This window comes from Myotis nattereri (assembly GCF_964212035.1).
Source record: "Myotis nattereri genome assembly, chromosome: 3".
Classification (NCBI taxonomy): domain Eukaryota; kingdom Metazoa; phylum Chordata; class Mammalia; order Chiroptera; family Vespertilionidae; genus Myotis; species Myotis nattereri.
In genome coordinates this window covers 30,227,959-30,244,933 of record NC_138077.1, presented here as the reverse complement: position 1 = coordinate 30,244,933, position 16,975 = coordinate 30,227,959, and the positions used below count along the sequence as shown (strand labels likewise).

Here is a 16,975-nt window from a genome sequence, read left to right as displayed (position 1 = left end):
CTTTGCAGGCTTAAAATAGAGCCATTGTAAATTATGTCAGTCTTTCTGAAATCATGAAAATGATTGTTAAAAATGTCTCAGAATACACAATGTGCATTGTTGTGTGGCTTTGATGTGTGAATGATGAGAGCATATGATATAATTCAAATTAAATAATGGTAGAGCAGTCACAGGCTTTTTCCCCCAAGGGGAGAGGGAATAAAGGTGAAGTTTCTGGTCGAGGGGAAGGCTGTTTTATTTTGTTCTGGTGCCTACAATATAGAGTTCTTTAAATGGTCTAAACTGTTGAAGGGGTTCCTGTTATGTTTCATGTTATACCTAAAGACGTTAATTTGAAAGTTTCTTGTAGAGTAGCAATTGGGTGGGAAGTCGGTGTCTGCTGGGATTTGACTTTTTCATGAATATTCAAAGACAAAAATATGATGCCACATAGTATGCAATGGGGATGATAAGAATATTTTTATATATATATGAAATAATTGTGCTGCCTCAAGACATTTGTCAGGTTGGATGCCTTGCTTTGGAATCTAGTGAAACGGGGTTTTCTGTGTTCGGAGCACCCAGCTTGGTGCCTCCAACATCTAGTCCTGGCTTCCTAACTGAAATTTTGGGTAAACCAATTGTGATACTTGCTAAATTCAGAAGCAATTGCCATAAAGCCTGAGATTCTTTTTTGTTGTTTGCACACAGGTGAGGTCTGCCATAAATCCTATACTCAGTTTTCAAACCTTTGTCGTCATAAGCGCATGCATGCTGATTGCAGAACCCAAATCAAGTGCAAAGACTGTGGACAAATGTTCAGCACTACGTCTTCCTTAAATAAGCACAGGAGGTTTTGTGAGGGCAAGAACCACTTTGCGGCAGGTGGATTTTTTGGCCAAGGCATTTCACTTCCTGGAACCCCAGCTATGGATAAAACGTCCATGGTTAATATGAGTCATGCCAACCCGGGCCTTGCTGACTATTTTGGTGCCAATAGGCACCCTGCTGGTCTTACCTTTCCAACAGCTCCTGGATTTTCTTTTAGCTTCCCTGGTCTGTTTCCTTCCGGCTTGTACCACAGGCCTCCTTTGATACCTGCTAGTTCTCCTGTTAAAGGACTATCAAGTACTGAACAGACAAACAAAAGTCAAAGTCCCCTCATGACACATCCTCAGATACTGCCAGCTACACAGGATATTTTGAAGGCACTATCTAAACACCCACCTGTAGGGGACAATAAGCCAGTGGAGCTCCAGCCCGAGAGGTCCTCTGAAGAGAGGCCCCTTGAGAAAATCAGTGACCAGTCAGAGAGTAGTGACCTTGATGATGTCAGTACGCCAAGTGGCAGTGACCTGGAGACAACCTCGGGCTCTGATCTGGAAAGTGACATTGAAAGTGATAAAGAAAAATTTAAAGAAAATGGTAAAATGTTCAAAGACAAAGTAAGCCCTCTTCAGAATCTGGCTTCAATACATAATAAGAAAGAATACAGCAATCATTCCATTTTCTCACCATCTTTAGAGGAGCAAACCGCGGTGTCAGGAGCTGTGAATGATTCTATAAAGGCTATTGCTTCTATTGCTGAAAAATACTTTGGTTCAACAGGACTGGTGGGGCTGCAAGACAAAAAAGTTGGAGCTTTACCTTACCCTTCCATGTTTCCCCTCCCATTTTTTCCAGCATTCTCTCAGTCAATGTACCCATTTCCTGATAGAGACTTGAGATCGTTACCCTTGAAAATGGAACCCCAATCACCAAGTGAAGTAAAGAAACTGCAGAAGGGAAGCTCTGAGTCTCCCTTTGATCTCACCACTAAGCGAAAGGATGAGAAGCCCTTGACTCCAGTACCCTCCAAGCCTTCAGCCACGCCAGCCACAAGTCAAGACCAGCCCCTGGATCTAAGTATGGGCAGTAGGAGTAGAGCCAGTGGGACAAAGCTTACTGAGCCTCGAAAAAACCATGTGTTTGGGGAAAAGAAAGGAAGCAACATTGAACCAAGATCTGCATCAGATGGCTCCTTGCAGCATGCTAGACCCACTCCTTTCTTCATGGACCCTATCTACAGGTAAGGGTAGATGGGAAGCGTTTAAATGTGAACATGGGCATGAAAGCTAGTGTTTACGGTATGGAGTTACAGTGTTTAACAAACCATTTTAACTATTATAATAAAACAGAAAGTGAAGTTGTTTGAGCGAGTAAATTCGTTTTTATTCAGAAAGTTGAAGTTTGGACTTATTTTTGGATGACTCTGAATTTGGGGTTTTGGAATAGACCCACAGAGTTCTTTCCCTTGACAATAAATTTATTTTTAAACACTCTTTTTAAAGTGGAAAATATGGGAAAGTCATATTTAAAGCAAGTTGTCAAGTGGCGGAAGAATGAGGCTCCTGACGGATTAATGCAAATATGTGTGGGTACTTAAGTGGGTCAGGTTATTTGGAATGAAATGGGACACAGAACAGCAAGAGTTTACGCTTTGTCAACCTACCAACAATCCTTGATAAACACTGTTCATATTCTGTTTCTAAATAAATCTGTTAGGAGCCCCAAGTAAGTGAAATATTAATCACAAAAATGTTTTGTATATAATGTGAGTGGTTGGCTTAAGAAAACACATCTTTGTTTAATGCTTTCATTATCCAGTTTCCTTGAATGCATCCAAAAATTCTTTGGGGGACACATATATGCTTAATAAAAAGCTCCTTATGCAGCATATTATAGCAGTCACTTGGCCATTCAGAATGATTTAGTTTTTAAATACTAGTTTTCTTTAAAAGGTATGAATAACAGTAATTATGTTTATTATGTATTTTAAATATTACCATTTCCACATTTACTTTCTCAACCAAATCTTGAACATCATCAGGAGTTAATGGAAGATGTGGATACTTATTTATTGGACTTATTTAAGCTGAAAGTATTTGCATATTTTTGTCAGGTTCTCTTTTATGAAGAGGCAATCTTTTTTTAATTGATTTGAGAGAGAGGAAAGGAGGGAGGAAGAGATGAGAGAGAGAGAGAGAGAGAGAGAGAGAGAGAGAGAGAGAGAGAGAGTCAATTTGTTGTTCTACTATGCATTCACTAATTGATTCTTGTGTATTCCCTGACCAGGGATTGAACCCATAACCATGGTGTATCAGGACGATGCTCTAACTAATTGAACTACCCCGCCAGGACAAGAGACAAACTATTCTTTCATTTAATGATATTTATTGAATTCCTTTTGCTTAATAGGTACTAGAGTTATAAAATTTATTATTTAAACTTTTTTTCAACCCATATTATCTACAATACATTAAACAAGAAACATTGCTAGTATGTTAAGGGATACTTTTACTTGAACATGACAAGGGGAATAAAAAAGGACTATCAAAAATATATCAGAGCCATCAGTATATCATGCTTGGGTACCCCCCCAAAAAAAATTATTATATCTTAATTTTAATTCCTGTGGCAGACCCATTACTAGAGAAGGAAAAAGAAGGGGAAACAGATCTGCCATATTTTGTATGCAGATTGTCTGTTACACATTGCCCATAGAGTTGTATTTTCAACTCAGTGATATATCCTTTGTGAAGATAATTTCTCAGACACTCTTTCTTAGACCCTCCCAATGAAATGGACTTTCAGTTCCTTCATTAACCCATTATATTCGTGTCTACCATCTCCTAACTTTACTTTTGCTTACTCTTATCTCAATCTTCTTTCTGGTATTTGCCTTAATTAAGACCTTAAGCCAGTCATTCTACCAAACTTGTGAAAGGACTACACGCATTTTAGTGTAAAAACTGGGTTGAAATCTCATCTTTTCCTGTCTTAAATATTTTTTCACCCATCAAAAGGATAGAAGAGCTCCTATTTTAACAAGTGAAATAGTGTATGCAAAACTAGCATATATAAAATTTCAAACAGTGGTAGCTGTTTTTATTCATTTTGATTCTATTTTAAAAGTGTACTTATTCAAGCTTTTAAAAGAAACTTACCCACAGTTGGTAAAATAAATAATTCAACTCATGTCATTTCCTATATGCTTAATAGAAAATAGAATGACAAATATTTCTAATGCAGAGGGCTATATATATAAGCTTTGGATGTCGCTCTCTATCTTCAAATAGATCCTCATCCTCTTCCCACCCCCCTCCCTGCTTCACCTGCCCTGTTTATCAGCAGTGGCATCCAAAAGAAGATGCTTACACCTCAAAGAGTGGTTAGCAGGGTGTACAGTATGCTTAGAAACTCTCCTGCCATTATTGGCAAATATGGAAGAGATATTATGAATATTTGGGGGAGCACCTTCTTGGTAGAAAATAATTTTAATTTTCAAAATGAACCCTGTCCTCACGATTTCAAAGTCACCAAGCATTCTTGTCTACAAAGTGAAGTGGAAAGGTACAGACTTATCACCAGCTGCCTCTGATTTCATGACTTCATTTTTTTGAAATATTTCCTCATTATAATGACTAGTCATTCAATAGGATTTTTCCATATAAATAGGACCTCCTCTCTTTGCATACCTAGAAGTGCCATAAGTATTCTTTAAGAACTGAACAGGTGTCTTTATATTTTTATTAGTGTGCTTCCCAGAAACCTACCATTTGCTTTACTGTGAGCTGTTTTACCTGTCAGTGATTGTGTAGTAATTGATATATGAGTCTGATTCATATCCCAAATCTAATTTTAACCTTTCAGAGTAGAGAAAAGAAAACTAACTGACCCACTTGAAGCTTTAAAAGAGAAATACTTGAGACCTTCTCCAGGATTCTTATTTCACCCACAAGTAAGTATTTTGGATTTGAGACTTGAAGCTTGTAAACTAACTTGTTGATCCTGAAGAACAGGTGCAATGAAATGAAAAGAAATCTTGAGAACATTAGGATTTCCTATGACGTTGGTGTGGAAGAACACAGGAAATTCTAACAGAATTAAAATCCATATTCTTTAAAGAAAAAGTAATTAAAATACGTCTATAGATATCATGCTTTTGGTGTTCAGTGATAGTCTGCTATTGACTACTTGTTGAGCCAAAGTGTATTTTGTACTGAGCAAAATTCAGTTAAGAGAATAAATATTGACGTCGTCTTTTGTGCTTAAAAGTTACTGATAGTAAGAAAGGGATACACCGTGACTCATCCCAAACTCACAAAGGTTCTTTTAGTGCTTAGATAAAAGCAGGAAATGCGTCTACCTGACATGTTGTTACCATACAGGGTGAAGGAATTTATCTAGAGACCACTGGGCATTCCAGAAAAGTTCTGTAATTGCTCAGGAATTCACCACAGTACACAGAGCTATTTGCTGAGTGGAGTTGTGTCCCTTTATCAAAATATATATAGTTTCTCATTGCAAGGAAAATATAAAGCAGTGTTATCTAATTGGTTATCTCTATGTTCCTACATATTGGGTCAATTTTTAAAAACTGGTTTACATATCAGTAAGAATGTGGAGAATTATAAGAACAAATATATAACATCTTGAATCTGGCTTTTTAATTTAATGATATTTTATTTTTATTTTTTTAAAGATACAAGCTCTGGTCTATATAGCTAGTAAGCAAAAGTTTTATGAAAATGCTTGCAAACTGTAAACTAATTTTTTCTGTGTCAGTATATTCAAACCAAAAATCATGCTCCTCTAATAAAATTAGTGGAATTTTATGCACACTATATCATAGAAAGTTAAGAGGTAATTAAGTTATATTATCTTGGGATATGACTCTTTTCCACCACCCTTCCATGCCCTGTCTGTTATCTCTTCTTCACTTTTTCAAGAGCCTTCCCAAAGTCTTAAATAGCAGAGTATCAGAGCTGAAATACCATCTTCTGGGTTAGCTGGAGAAACCTATCATTGCTCAAAGATTCTCTATGTTTCAAACTGAGAAAATATGTATAGTTTAGTATTAAAAGGGTTAAAAATATTCCAGTTAGTATTCATTTTATATAGGAAGGCTAAGGAATGATGTCATTTACTTTATGGAAAAGAAGCAAGTTCTAAAATAGTACATTTTTATCAGTGACTTATCCTATACTAGAGTCCTGGTGCACAAATTTGTGCATAGGTGCGGTCCCGATGGCCCACCCCGATGGGGGCCCATTGGGCCGGGCCAGCAAGGGGGAGGGGCCATGGGCAGTTGGCTGGCCGGCCCCACCCCTAATCAGGGACTGGGCTGGCCAGGTCGGGGGTGGGGGGAGGTGGAGGGGGAAATTAGGGCCTGGATCAGGCTGGTTGGCTGCTGCAGTGCGCCTCATAGCCACCGGTCATTCTGGTCATTCTGCTGTTCTGGTTGCTGGGCTTTTATATATATAGATAATAAAAGGCTAAAATGCAAATTGACCAAATGGTGGAATAATTAGTTGCTATGAGGGGCCTGATGGCCAAGGGGCAGACGCTCAACACAGGAGCCTGGCTCACAGCTGGCAAGTGCAGCGATGGTAGTGGGAGCCTCTCCTGCCTCTGAAGCCATCGGACATCCCCCGAGGGCTCCCGGAGTGCAAGAGCGCACAGGCCGGGGTGAGGACCCCCCCCCCGTCACAAGTGCATGAATTTCATGCACCGAACTGCTAGTATATTATATTTAGGCTGATCTGAATTGCGCTTGCGGGCCTTACCCTGAGTATGATATGCATTTAGTGACAGATATTGCCCCAAAAATGTAATTCTCTCTTAGTAATTTCTCTTCTAATTATAACTAAATGCTTATAAGGATATTATAGTTATATTATAGTTATGTTTAATTACAGTAATAAAATTATTTTCCTATTCTGATTATCTTTAAAATCTAGTAATTAAGCACTTCTAAATTAAATGCTATGGGCACATGGCATAATGAAGAAAAAACTATTGGGATTTAGTGTCTTCCAGTGACCCAGTGAACCTGGCTCCTAGTTTCCTTACCTGTAAGACTAGAGGCCCGGTGCACAAAATTTGTGCATGGGGGAGTGGTGTGTGTCCCTCAGCCTGCACCCTCTCCAATCTCGGACCCCTCAAGGGATCGGGCCTAAAGGGGCAGTCGGACATCCCTCTCACAATCCAGAACTGCTGGCTCCCAACCACTCGCCTGCCTGCCTGCCTGATTGCCCCTAACTGCTTCTGCCTGCCAGGCTTATCACCCCCTAACCACTCCCCTGCCAGCCTGATTGATGCCTAAATGCCTTCCCCTGCTTGCCCGATTACCCCTAACTGCTCTCCCCTGCCGGCCTGGTCACCCCTAACTGCCCTACTCTGCTGGCCTGGTAACCCACAACTGCCCTCCCCTGCTAGCCCAGTCACCCCTAACTGCCTTCCCTTGCCAGCCCGGTGACCCTTAACTGCCATCCCCTGCCAGCTTTGTCGCCCCTAACTGCCCTCCCCTGCAGGGCTGGTTGTCCCTAACTATCCTCCCCTACAGGCCTGGGTCCCCCCCAACTGTCCTTCCCTGCAGACTTGGTCGCCTCCAACTGCCCTCCTCTGCTGGCCCTCTTGTGTCCACATAGGGGCGGCCATCTTGTGTGTTGGAGTGATGGTCAATTTGCATATTACTTTTTTATTAGATAGGATGAGGGAGTTGGATGCAGGGTCCCTATTCTCTGGACTTCAAAGATTTCTAGCTACCCAAGGGACATTTCCTGGTTCAAGAGATGGGAGACTTTGTCTACCAATAACTTCACATGTGCATGCAGCTGTCACAAATATAGTATGTACTTGTTTTTAATGAAAGAATGTAAGAAAATATGCTATCTTTTTAAAATTATATATTTTTATTGATTTCAGAGAGAAAGAGGGAGAGAGAGATAGAAACATTGATGATGGAAAAGAATCATTGATTGGCTGCTTCCTACACACCCAACACTGGGCTTTGAGCCCTCAACCAAGGCATGTGCCCTGAGCCACACCAGCAGGAAAATATGCTGTCTTTTAATATCCCCAGCATATGGAAGGATCTCAAAAGATGAGGCTCCTGTATAGTGCAGAGAGCGGGGCAGTGATGCCCTCGAATCTTCACAGACATGCCTGGGGGATCACATGCAGTGGTTTTCCTTTACACACCAGAGTGCCATGCCTGGTGTGAGGGACTGCCTATTGCTGTGTGTTGCTATTAGAACAAAACCCAAGAGTGATAATCAAATATTTAATACTTTGGATGTCATGAAGACTGACCAATTTGAATGGACTCCTGCATTCTGGAGCAGGGTTCTGGAGCCCTTCCCACACCAGCTGTTCTTGCTACAGTTGCTCTAAGGGGGCTCAGTCTACAGCGTTTTGGGGGAGGAGAACAGGGCAACAGGGTGGGTTGGATATTCAGGGTGCTGGGGTAGAGGCTATTTACTAATGACTACAAAAGTATTTCATTAATTTCTAACCATCATGGCTATCTTCATGTGTAATGGCTGTATGTCACTGGGATATAGAGACTGTGGCCTGGGAGAAACTTGAGTCACCCTATTTTCATCAAACCTTCAGAAAATCAGCCTCAAATGTTTTAAAGTTCCAGTAGAAATTTTTTGTTCTTTTTCCTACTCTATGAAATTTTATCTAGCCTTAAGATCCACCTATAAACAAACAAATTATAATTATAACTAAATGCATATAAGGATATTATAGGCATATACATTTAATTACAACAAAAACTGCCCAGAGTTTGAGGCCAGAAATAACTGATCTGCAAGTGGCTTCACTAGGTTTTGAGCAGTGTAGTTCCTCTCTCTGAGCTTTCTCTGTCAGTGTGATGGCAACACTCCTTCCAGCTGCACCAGGGTGGCTGCAAGGATCAGGTTCATGCACTAACATGGTTAGCAATGTGCTTGGCATGAGGAAGGACTTAAGGAAAATCTTATTATTAATGAATTCAGGATCATTTCATTGTGAATATAAAGAAATGCCAGTAAACTACCCTCCTGCCATCTATATATATAAAAGCCTAACCGACTGTTCGACCATTTGACTGGTAGCTATGACGTGCACTGACCACCAGGGAGCAGACGCTTCGACTGGTAGGTTAGCTTGCTGCTAGTGTCTGTCCAATCAGGACTGGGTGAGACGGGCCGGGCACACCCTAGAGCCCTCCCCAGCCCCGATCATGCACCAGTGCGAGGCACCCCACTGGTGCATGAATCCGTGCAGCGGGCCTCTAGTCCATTATAAAGAGGAGAACACATATTATCAAGGCTTTAGGGCAGTGGTTCTCAACCTTCCTAATGCCGCGACCCTTTAATACAGTTCCTCATGTTGTGGTGACCCCCAATTTCATTGTTACAAATTGAACATAATTAAAGCATAGTGACTAATCACAAAAACAATATGTAATTATATATGTGTTTTCCGATGGTCTTAGGCGACCCCTGTGAAAGGGTCATTCGACCCCCAAAGGGGTCGCGACCCACAGGTTGAGAACTGCTGCTTTAGGGGAAACCTATAAATCTATATATATAAAAGGCTAAACGACCATCCGACTGGCTGGTAGGTTTGACACACACTGACCACCAGGGTACAGACACTCAACGCAGGAGCTTCTGAGCTGTGGTGACTTGGCAGTGGCAGTTCTCAGGTGATGCACCCCAAAACCAGAGAGGAGGAAGCCCGATTCCTTGCAGGGTCATGCGATTCCACCGTTGGCTGTGGGTTATGTTGTTGCTGGAGCACTGTCGGCCCCAAATCTAGTTTATTGCACACTTGTGTTTGCGTTCCACACCCTGTATGACAGCAACTTTGCAGAATGTCTTCTTGCACTCTGGGGCCCCTCGGGGAATGTCAGAGAGCCAGTTTTGGCCCAATCCCCACAGGCCAGGCCAAGGAACCCCACCTGCTGGAGGGGCCCTGCTCACTCTGCAGATACCCTTCAAGCCACAGCACCCCTTTCCCCCCAGGAATTCTAATTAATTTCCTTTCAATGTGCACAAATCCATGCCCTGGGCCACTAGTAGATATATAAATGCTTGGTAGTGGTATTTTATGGGAAAACCTGAAAATTACAATTTTTGTATGTTTTTGTATTTTACTTAACATGTCCCTTCACACAGTTTTTAATCAGTGCAAAGTGAAAGCCATCATAAATATTTATTGAATTTTATTGAAAGATTATTAGGCCATCTTACTGCATTTGGAATAATAACACACATTTTTTAAAAAATATATATTTATTGATTTTTTACAGAGAAGAAGGGAGAGGTATAGAGAGTTAGAAACATCTATGAGAGAGAAACACTGATCAGCTGCCTCCTGCACACCCCCTACTGGGGATGTGCCCTCAACCAAGGTACATGCCCTTGACCAGAATCAAACCTGGGACCCTTCAGTTCACAGGCCAATGCTCTGCCCACTGAGCCAAACCAGTTAGGGCTATAACACACATTTTTAAAATTGTTGTCAAAATACCTAGAAGATATAGGTACATTAAAATTAAAAAACAAATGCTGGTTATCATTTAACTAACTTCTTGGTTCAATGCTTAAAGGAGTATGTTTGCTCTATTGGGCCATTAGAGGACTATTTAGCCTTCTATTTTTTTAAAATACATTTTTGTTGATTTCACAGAGGAAGGGAGAGGGAGAGAAAGAGATAGGAACATCAATGATGAGAGAGAATCATTGATTGGCTGCCTCCTGCATGCCCTACACTGTGGACTGAGCCCACAACTTAGGCATGTGCCATGACCGGGAATTGAACTGTGATCTCCTAGTTCATAGGTTGATCCTCAACCACTGAGCCACGCAGGGTGGAATACTTTTTTCGTATAAATAAGTTAGTTTAATATAATAGAGAAATAAATACTGTAGAGATTCTTCCTAAGTTGTTGAAAATTATTTGTGAAGTCTTATTTGAGGTTATTTTTAAAAAGGAGATAGATACAGCTACAATTAGGTGAGATAAAGGGAATGATAATCCTGTGTGACTTTTGGAATGTCCTTTTCATTGATTTCTGTGTTGAGTACTTTACTCAGATTGGGAGCTCATTTGAATTGCCATTGGACAATAACATTATTGTACAACTGGCTATTATTCCTTGGTTTGATTTTCCTATATTTTTAATATTAGTAACAAAGTATGCATTTTGCTTTCAGATGTTTGGCTTTGTGTACACTTACAGGGAGATTCTGATTTACTTCTACTTCTGAATTTTAGTCATTTTTATTTTCTTTTGTATAAAGTGTCCCACTATTCTGTTACTGCATCCAAAAAAACTGAGAAAAAAATAGTCTTTTTTCTAAGTTATCAATTATAAATTAATGTGAAATCACTTAAGTCTGCTGTCCTTCATCTTCTACTTTGCTTTCAACAAGTGTTTCTTATTTTTATATTACTTTTGTAATAAACATTTCATCCTTAAAATCTGTGCCTTCCTTATTAAATATTCTAAAACTTATCATAGCAAGACATACCCTGTTAAACCAGGCAAAATGATATTTTTTTCTTATGCAGAACTTTTTTAAAAAATTAATCTTTATTGTTGAAATTATTACAGACATCCCTCTTTTTTCCTCCTATAGTTTCCCTCCACCTGGTTCCCACCCTGTCCCAGGCCCTCACCACACTATTGTCTGTGTCCATAGGTAATACATACATGCATATAAGATCTTTGGCTAATCTCTTCCCGACACCCCCCGCCCAGCCTCTTTCCCTCTGAGAATTGTCAATCTGTTCATCTCCATGCCCCAGATTCTATTCTATTCACCAGTTTATTCTGTTCATCAGATTTTTTATTCGTTTGATTTTTAGATTCAATTGTTGATAGGTATTTGTTGCCACTTTGCTGTTCATATTTTTTATCTTTACTTTCTTCTTCTTCTTCTTCCTCTTCTTAAAGAATACCCTTCAGCATTTCATATAATATTGGTTTGGTGGTAATGAACTCTTCTAGCTTCAAAATGATATTTTTAAGGGTATAACATTTGTGTTTTCTGGAAGAGCTTCTAAGTCCATCATGTTTTCTTCAGTGATTCTTGTCATAAATAACTAGACTGTTGTAGTTCTTTAAATTAAGGTGTTCTGACTACTGATGGTCTGAGTCCCATGCTAATAAAAGTCAATCAGTGTACTTCCAAGTACATAACTTTTTGTTAGTCAGTGATTTACATTTGAGTAAATATTTTGTTTTCTTTGTTATTAACATTGTAAAAATACAAGAGACTATATTTTTTCAGGAAATTGCTATTTTTAGCTATTTAAGTAAAATTTAGGAATCTTGTTCTACAATGAGTAAAAAAAGATAAGTATCTGTTTTGCTATTTAAGAGTTGGTAGTAGGCAGCATTTAGCTTTCTTGGGAAAAGAACATTCTAGTTTATAAACGATTCTAAAATTTAATTTACATAAATAGAGGAAGCTCAGCAGTGTTATAAAATATTTATTTTTTCATGTCCACAGCTTTTACTTAAGGTATAGTTACCCGATAAGCAAAATTACTAAGTTAGTATAAATGTTAATTTCTCAAAGGATAGATTTTGGTGAAGATACCGATACAGAAGTAATTTTTTGTTTTTGTTTCAATTTTGCTCCCAGTTCCAACTGCCTGATCAGAGAACTTGGGTAAGTTTCCTGCTTATATTTTTGACTAAAATAATGTGGCATTAAAAGGACAACTTATACTCTAAATTGCTTTACAGGCATAAAGAATTCTGAGCCCCTTTCTATTCAATGATATGGCTTCAGTAGATAGTTTTTCAACTTGTGAAGCTGTGAAATATTTTCCATTATAATTGGACATTTAGAATGCTCTAGGAAGTTTATTCTATAAATCTGACTCAGTCCACATAATTATACCTTGATGTAGAACTCTTTTTGAGCACCTGGGAGCATATTATTAGAAGAGGCTTTGAGATGGGTTACTAGGTGGAAACAACCATTATTTGGGGGAGCCCATATCTGCATGTTAAAAATGCTTTTGATAAAGGCTTCAAAAGGATAAAACATGAACTATGTGTAGGCACAAGCTGACTTGGAAATACATCCATATATCCCAGGGCAGAACTTAGTTTTAACTATATGGAAAAAGAAGAATAAATACTTAAAAACTATATCCAGCAAATGAATGGATCTTTTAGCATTGGGTCTCACTTCCTTAGCTTTTAGTTACATTTCCAGTCAGTTGTCAGTAAATAAACAATAAAGGGACAACTTTATTTTTTATTCAAGAAAAATATAGTATTTATTTAGTTTTCACTCTCAAAGAAGCCTTGGGTCAATTGAAATGTATGTAAATGACACCGATTACAAAATTCCCTCTGCGTTTATGTGCTTTTGCTGTTTCATTTTCTTTGTTCACTCAAAATATTCTGATTTTTGAGGTATGGGTAAAATTTTGGAATGCAGTTCAATTTTTCTTTAGACACCACATAAAATTATATATAAATTATTTGAAGTTGGAGCACTTGAACACTTACTTATTTCCTCTATCTGATGTTGGTTTTCCTTTACCAGAAATTCCTCCTTTTTCTTTCTTTTATGGAATATGTGATGAATTATGATATTTTTTCATCCTGATAGACTTTTAATGATTACGTTCATTTATTTTAAAAGTATGAGGAGAGAGAGAGAGAAAGAAAGAGAGAGAGAGAGACACTTAGGCAAAGTTGTATAGGTTTTTCTTTGATTATCCCTGGCCTATATTTCCAGTATTCCTCATCTGCCTTTCCTGGCATGGGTAGGTCTTGAGTCTCAAGGTGCTTCGAGGTCCTCACTTTCTATGGTGGAGTATTACTTTCCAGTGGCTATATTGGAAGCTGCTTCAAGCATAAGGTGCTGTCCCCTACATAAATGGCCATGGTTCTACCAACTACTGAAGCCCATTTCAGATTTTAAGTTAGATTCCATTTGCTGATAATACAACAGTATAGTAACTGCCATTGCGGTTCTTTGAAAACACTCTCATTTCATTGGTTCATAGGTTTTCTTCAGAGCTGTGATTTATATGTGTATTATAAAACATGGATATTAGTAGGAAATGTTAAATATACATGCTTTTACCTTTTAGTGGTAAAAAACTCTAAATAATCATGATTGCTGAATGTGATACATGAGTGACATAATGATAAAATATGAATATTTACTTCCCCCCCAAATGGCCATAATTTTGAGACTTCTCAAGATTATCAAGTGAATAAATATAGAAAACTACCAAATCTACAAACTTTCCCATCAGAAGTTATTTATGAAAAGTTAGTTATTTTATGATAAAGGCATGTGTACTCTAATTTGTGAAACATTAGGTCACATAATTTATGGTGCCATTGGACATATCATTTCTTTTAATCAGATTGTCACTTTAATAGTTTTAATGAGAAACTTCTTTATGTCATCAATTATTGGCTGCCAGATAACAATGTTAAGCTAAGTACTTAGGACCCAGTTGATGGTATCTTGCCTGCTGAAATGTTTTTAAAAATACTAACTTTACTTGAATATAGCTACTTTTTTTTTTCTAAAAATGAGGGAGTTGTATCTAAATATTAGTTTGCGTCAGTATAAAGTTAATAGCCTCTTGGGGACTGGAAGGGGGTGAAATGACTTCCTTTTCCTGACATCTGGCTGCAGATACCATCAACAGCTATTATATATATAAATAAAAATCACTGTTCCATAAAAAAATCACTGTCGTTTACAGATCAGAGATTAGCCTATGACATTAATAGGGCATAGAGCAATACATTTCTAAAATATATGATCTATCTTTTCCTCCTTTAGTTTTCCCACTCTCAGCAAATTGCTTATTCATAGTAGTACACGTTGCCCTCTTCATTGGATTTTTCATAATTGAAAAATAAATACTGTTCCATTTATCTCAATTCATCGTTTTTTTAACTTTAATTTTTTTTGTTTTTAAAATAATTCTTTATTCTTGAAAGTATTACATATGTCCCCCTTTCACCCCCATTAACTTCTCTAGCCCACCTCCACCCCTTGCCCCAGGCCCTTACTGCCCCATTGTCTGTGGCCAATTCATCTTTTTAAAATATCAAGTCAGACCTTATAAAAATGAATGTCAAAACTTACCACTTCTGTAAAATGGGTGTTATTTCAAGAGGAACATCCTATAAGTCAGACCTTATAGCCAAAGAAAGTGGGGGTATTGACACATACGCTAAATAAAGCTCATCTAAATCCAACATCTTAATTTGAAATACTGACACTACGGCTGAGGTTGGTCACAGAACTGCTAAACTACCCAACTGGCAAATGTTTAAGTTACTTCTATTGGTTCTAATGGGGAAATATATCCTTTTTAACTGAGGTCAAGTGCTATGAGAACAAATCTTATGAAGATGAAAGGAAGGATTCAGTGATGGCTTTTATGTTGCTCAATTGTAGCTAGCCAGACAGAAAGTGGTGGTGTGTTTATGTGTAGTGTTAATAGCTACCCTCAGCTCACTTCCCATCGTCTTTCCCATTTCCCCACTCCAATTTAATCCTCCTTCCTTTTGACACCAGAAGCCCAAGGTGGGGGTGGCTTATGCAGAGGCACTTGGGTAACCCCTATTATCTTTAAGAATGTCATTATTAGTTATCAAGTCTATAATATATTTTCTTGTTTCTTGATGGTTTTCCCAAATCAAAACAGTTTGAGGTAAAATAATCACAGTGATCTTTCTTCAAAAGGAGCTATTAGCAGCTACTAAAGCAAGACACATTTCCCAACAGCCAATTGCTCTTAAATAACTTAAAGGACTTGTAGTTTATATGAGCTATAGATGAAAGCCGGGAATACTAATAGTCATGAGTAAGCTATTTTCCATATAAAAGGAAAAGTGTTTCTATAAGATGTATTGCCACAGGAATCTGAGTGTGTCAGCAGGGCGGACACTCAAATGATTTAAAACCACTAGATAATGAAACTTTACTCACATATTAAATGTACATAAATAAAACATTTATAATCATCACCCATGCACTTTCTATTCTGCCCAATAAATATATGCGATCATGACCCTTACCCTGGCTTGTTACTGCTAATCAGCTTGAAGGCTAGAGGTCATTTTTCACTCAGACAATTTATTCCATGGAGGGTGGAATATCAAAATGATTTTCTACAAGGAACAATTAGAAGGAATAAATGCAAATAAATTAGTATCATAAAATATTTCTGGATTGATTTTTAATAAATAAAATCCTAAGTAATATGAAAATGCTAATGCTCTGGCTAGAGGGGGATAATGACCAAATTCTTCAGGGACAGAGTTTCCACCAACCTCTCTGAGCAGCAGCATCATTCCGTATCTCTGCCCTGTGATCAGTACATGTCAAAATCCTTCATAGTGACAAATGTGCTGTCCGCTTGCTTGCATCTGTGGAGAATGTTTTAGCAGCTGAGTGATTATGAATCAAACCCCTGAGCTTACAGCCCCTACTGCCTCCCAATGCGTTCACATTTGTCGTCTGACAAGTAAATGTATCTTGACTTTCCTCTGAGATTTTTTTGCACCGTGTTTGATGAAAGACATTTGGCAAATTGGCAGTGGAACCCTGTACGTTGCAATTTGTAGGAGTCCCAGCATGAAATGAGAGGGCAGGCTCCAGGATAAAGAGAAAAGAAAGAGAGCTAACTGCAACATGAATAGTCATTTGAAGAAATGAGCATAAAATATTCCCTTTGTAAGAAGAGAATCATGTTCAGGACATTCTGTGAAGATTTTGCTCTACTTTAAGAAGTCAATGGTGTTCTGTCCAGGTGCATGTCCACGGAATGAATTATTTTTTTAATTTTCCTTTTGAGTAGGAAGTGTTGCTGTTTATTTTTAACCTGAGCTTATAAATTAGGCCTCCAGCTCTGTCCTGCCATCTCATCAGCAAAAGAATCATCCTCTTGGGTTGAACAGTTGCTTAACTGTGCAGTTGTTACCATTTTTAATCCTTGCTTGGAGCCTTCTGGTCTACCACCCCAGTTCTTTGAGAAACATACAGAGTGCATATAGAGTGCAGACACCTTTTTAACAGCTCTCTGAGCTCTCCAGTGGCATAGTGCCCTGAGAACCAAATAAATAATGGGAGAGTTGATTTAACAAGACGGCCTGAGAGTTTGCTTTTTCTGC

At 38.5% G+C, this 16,975-nt stretch overlaps 1 protein-coding gene across 6 annotated transcripts in view; it reads left to right on the top strand.

Moving 5' to 3' along the window:
• The window catches only part of MECOM (MDS1 and EVI1 complex locus), a 578,884-nt gene that overhangs the window by 542,219 nt on the left and 19,690 nt on the right, over positions 1–16,975 (top strand). For 2 of the 6 annotated variants that reach the window (XM_081087495.1, XM_081087494.1), the window contains exons 8-10: positions 691–2,047; positions 4,672–4,759; positions 12,453–12,479. In XM_081087495.1, the coding sequence (XP_080943621.1) occupies positions 691–2,047; positions 4,672–4,759; positions 12,453–12,479 (1,472 nt within the window). The remainder of the gene's footprint in view (positions 1–690; positions 2,048–4,671; positions 4,760–12,452; positions 12,480–16,975) is intronic. The other 4 variants (XM_081087497.1, XM_081087496.1, XM_081087499.1 and 1 more) reach the window with 2 other exon arrangements.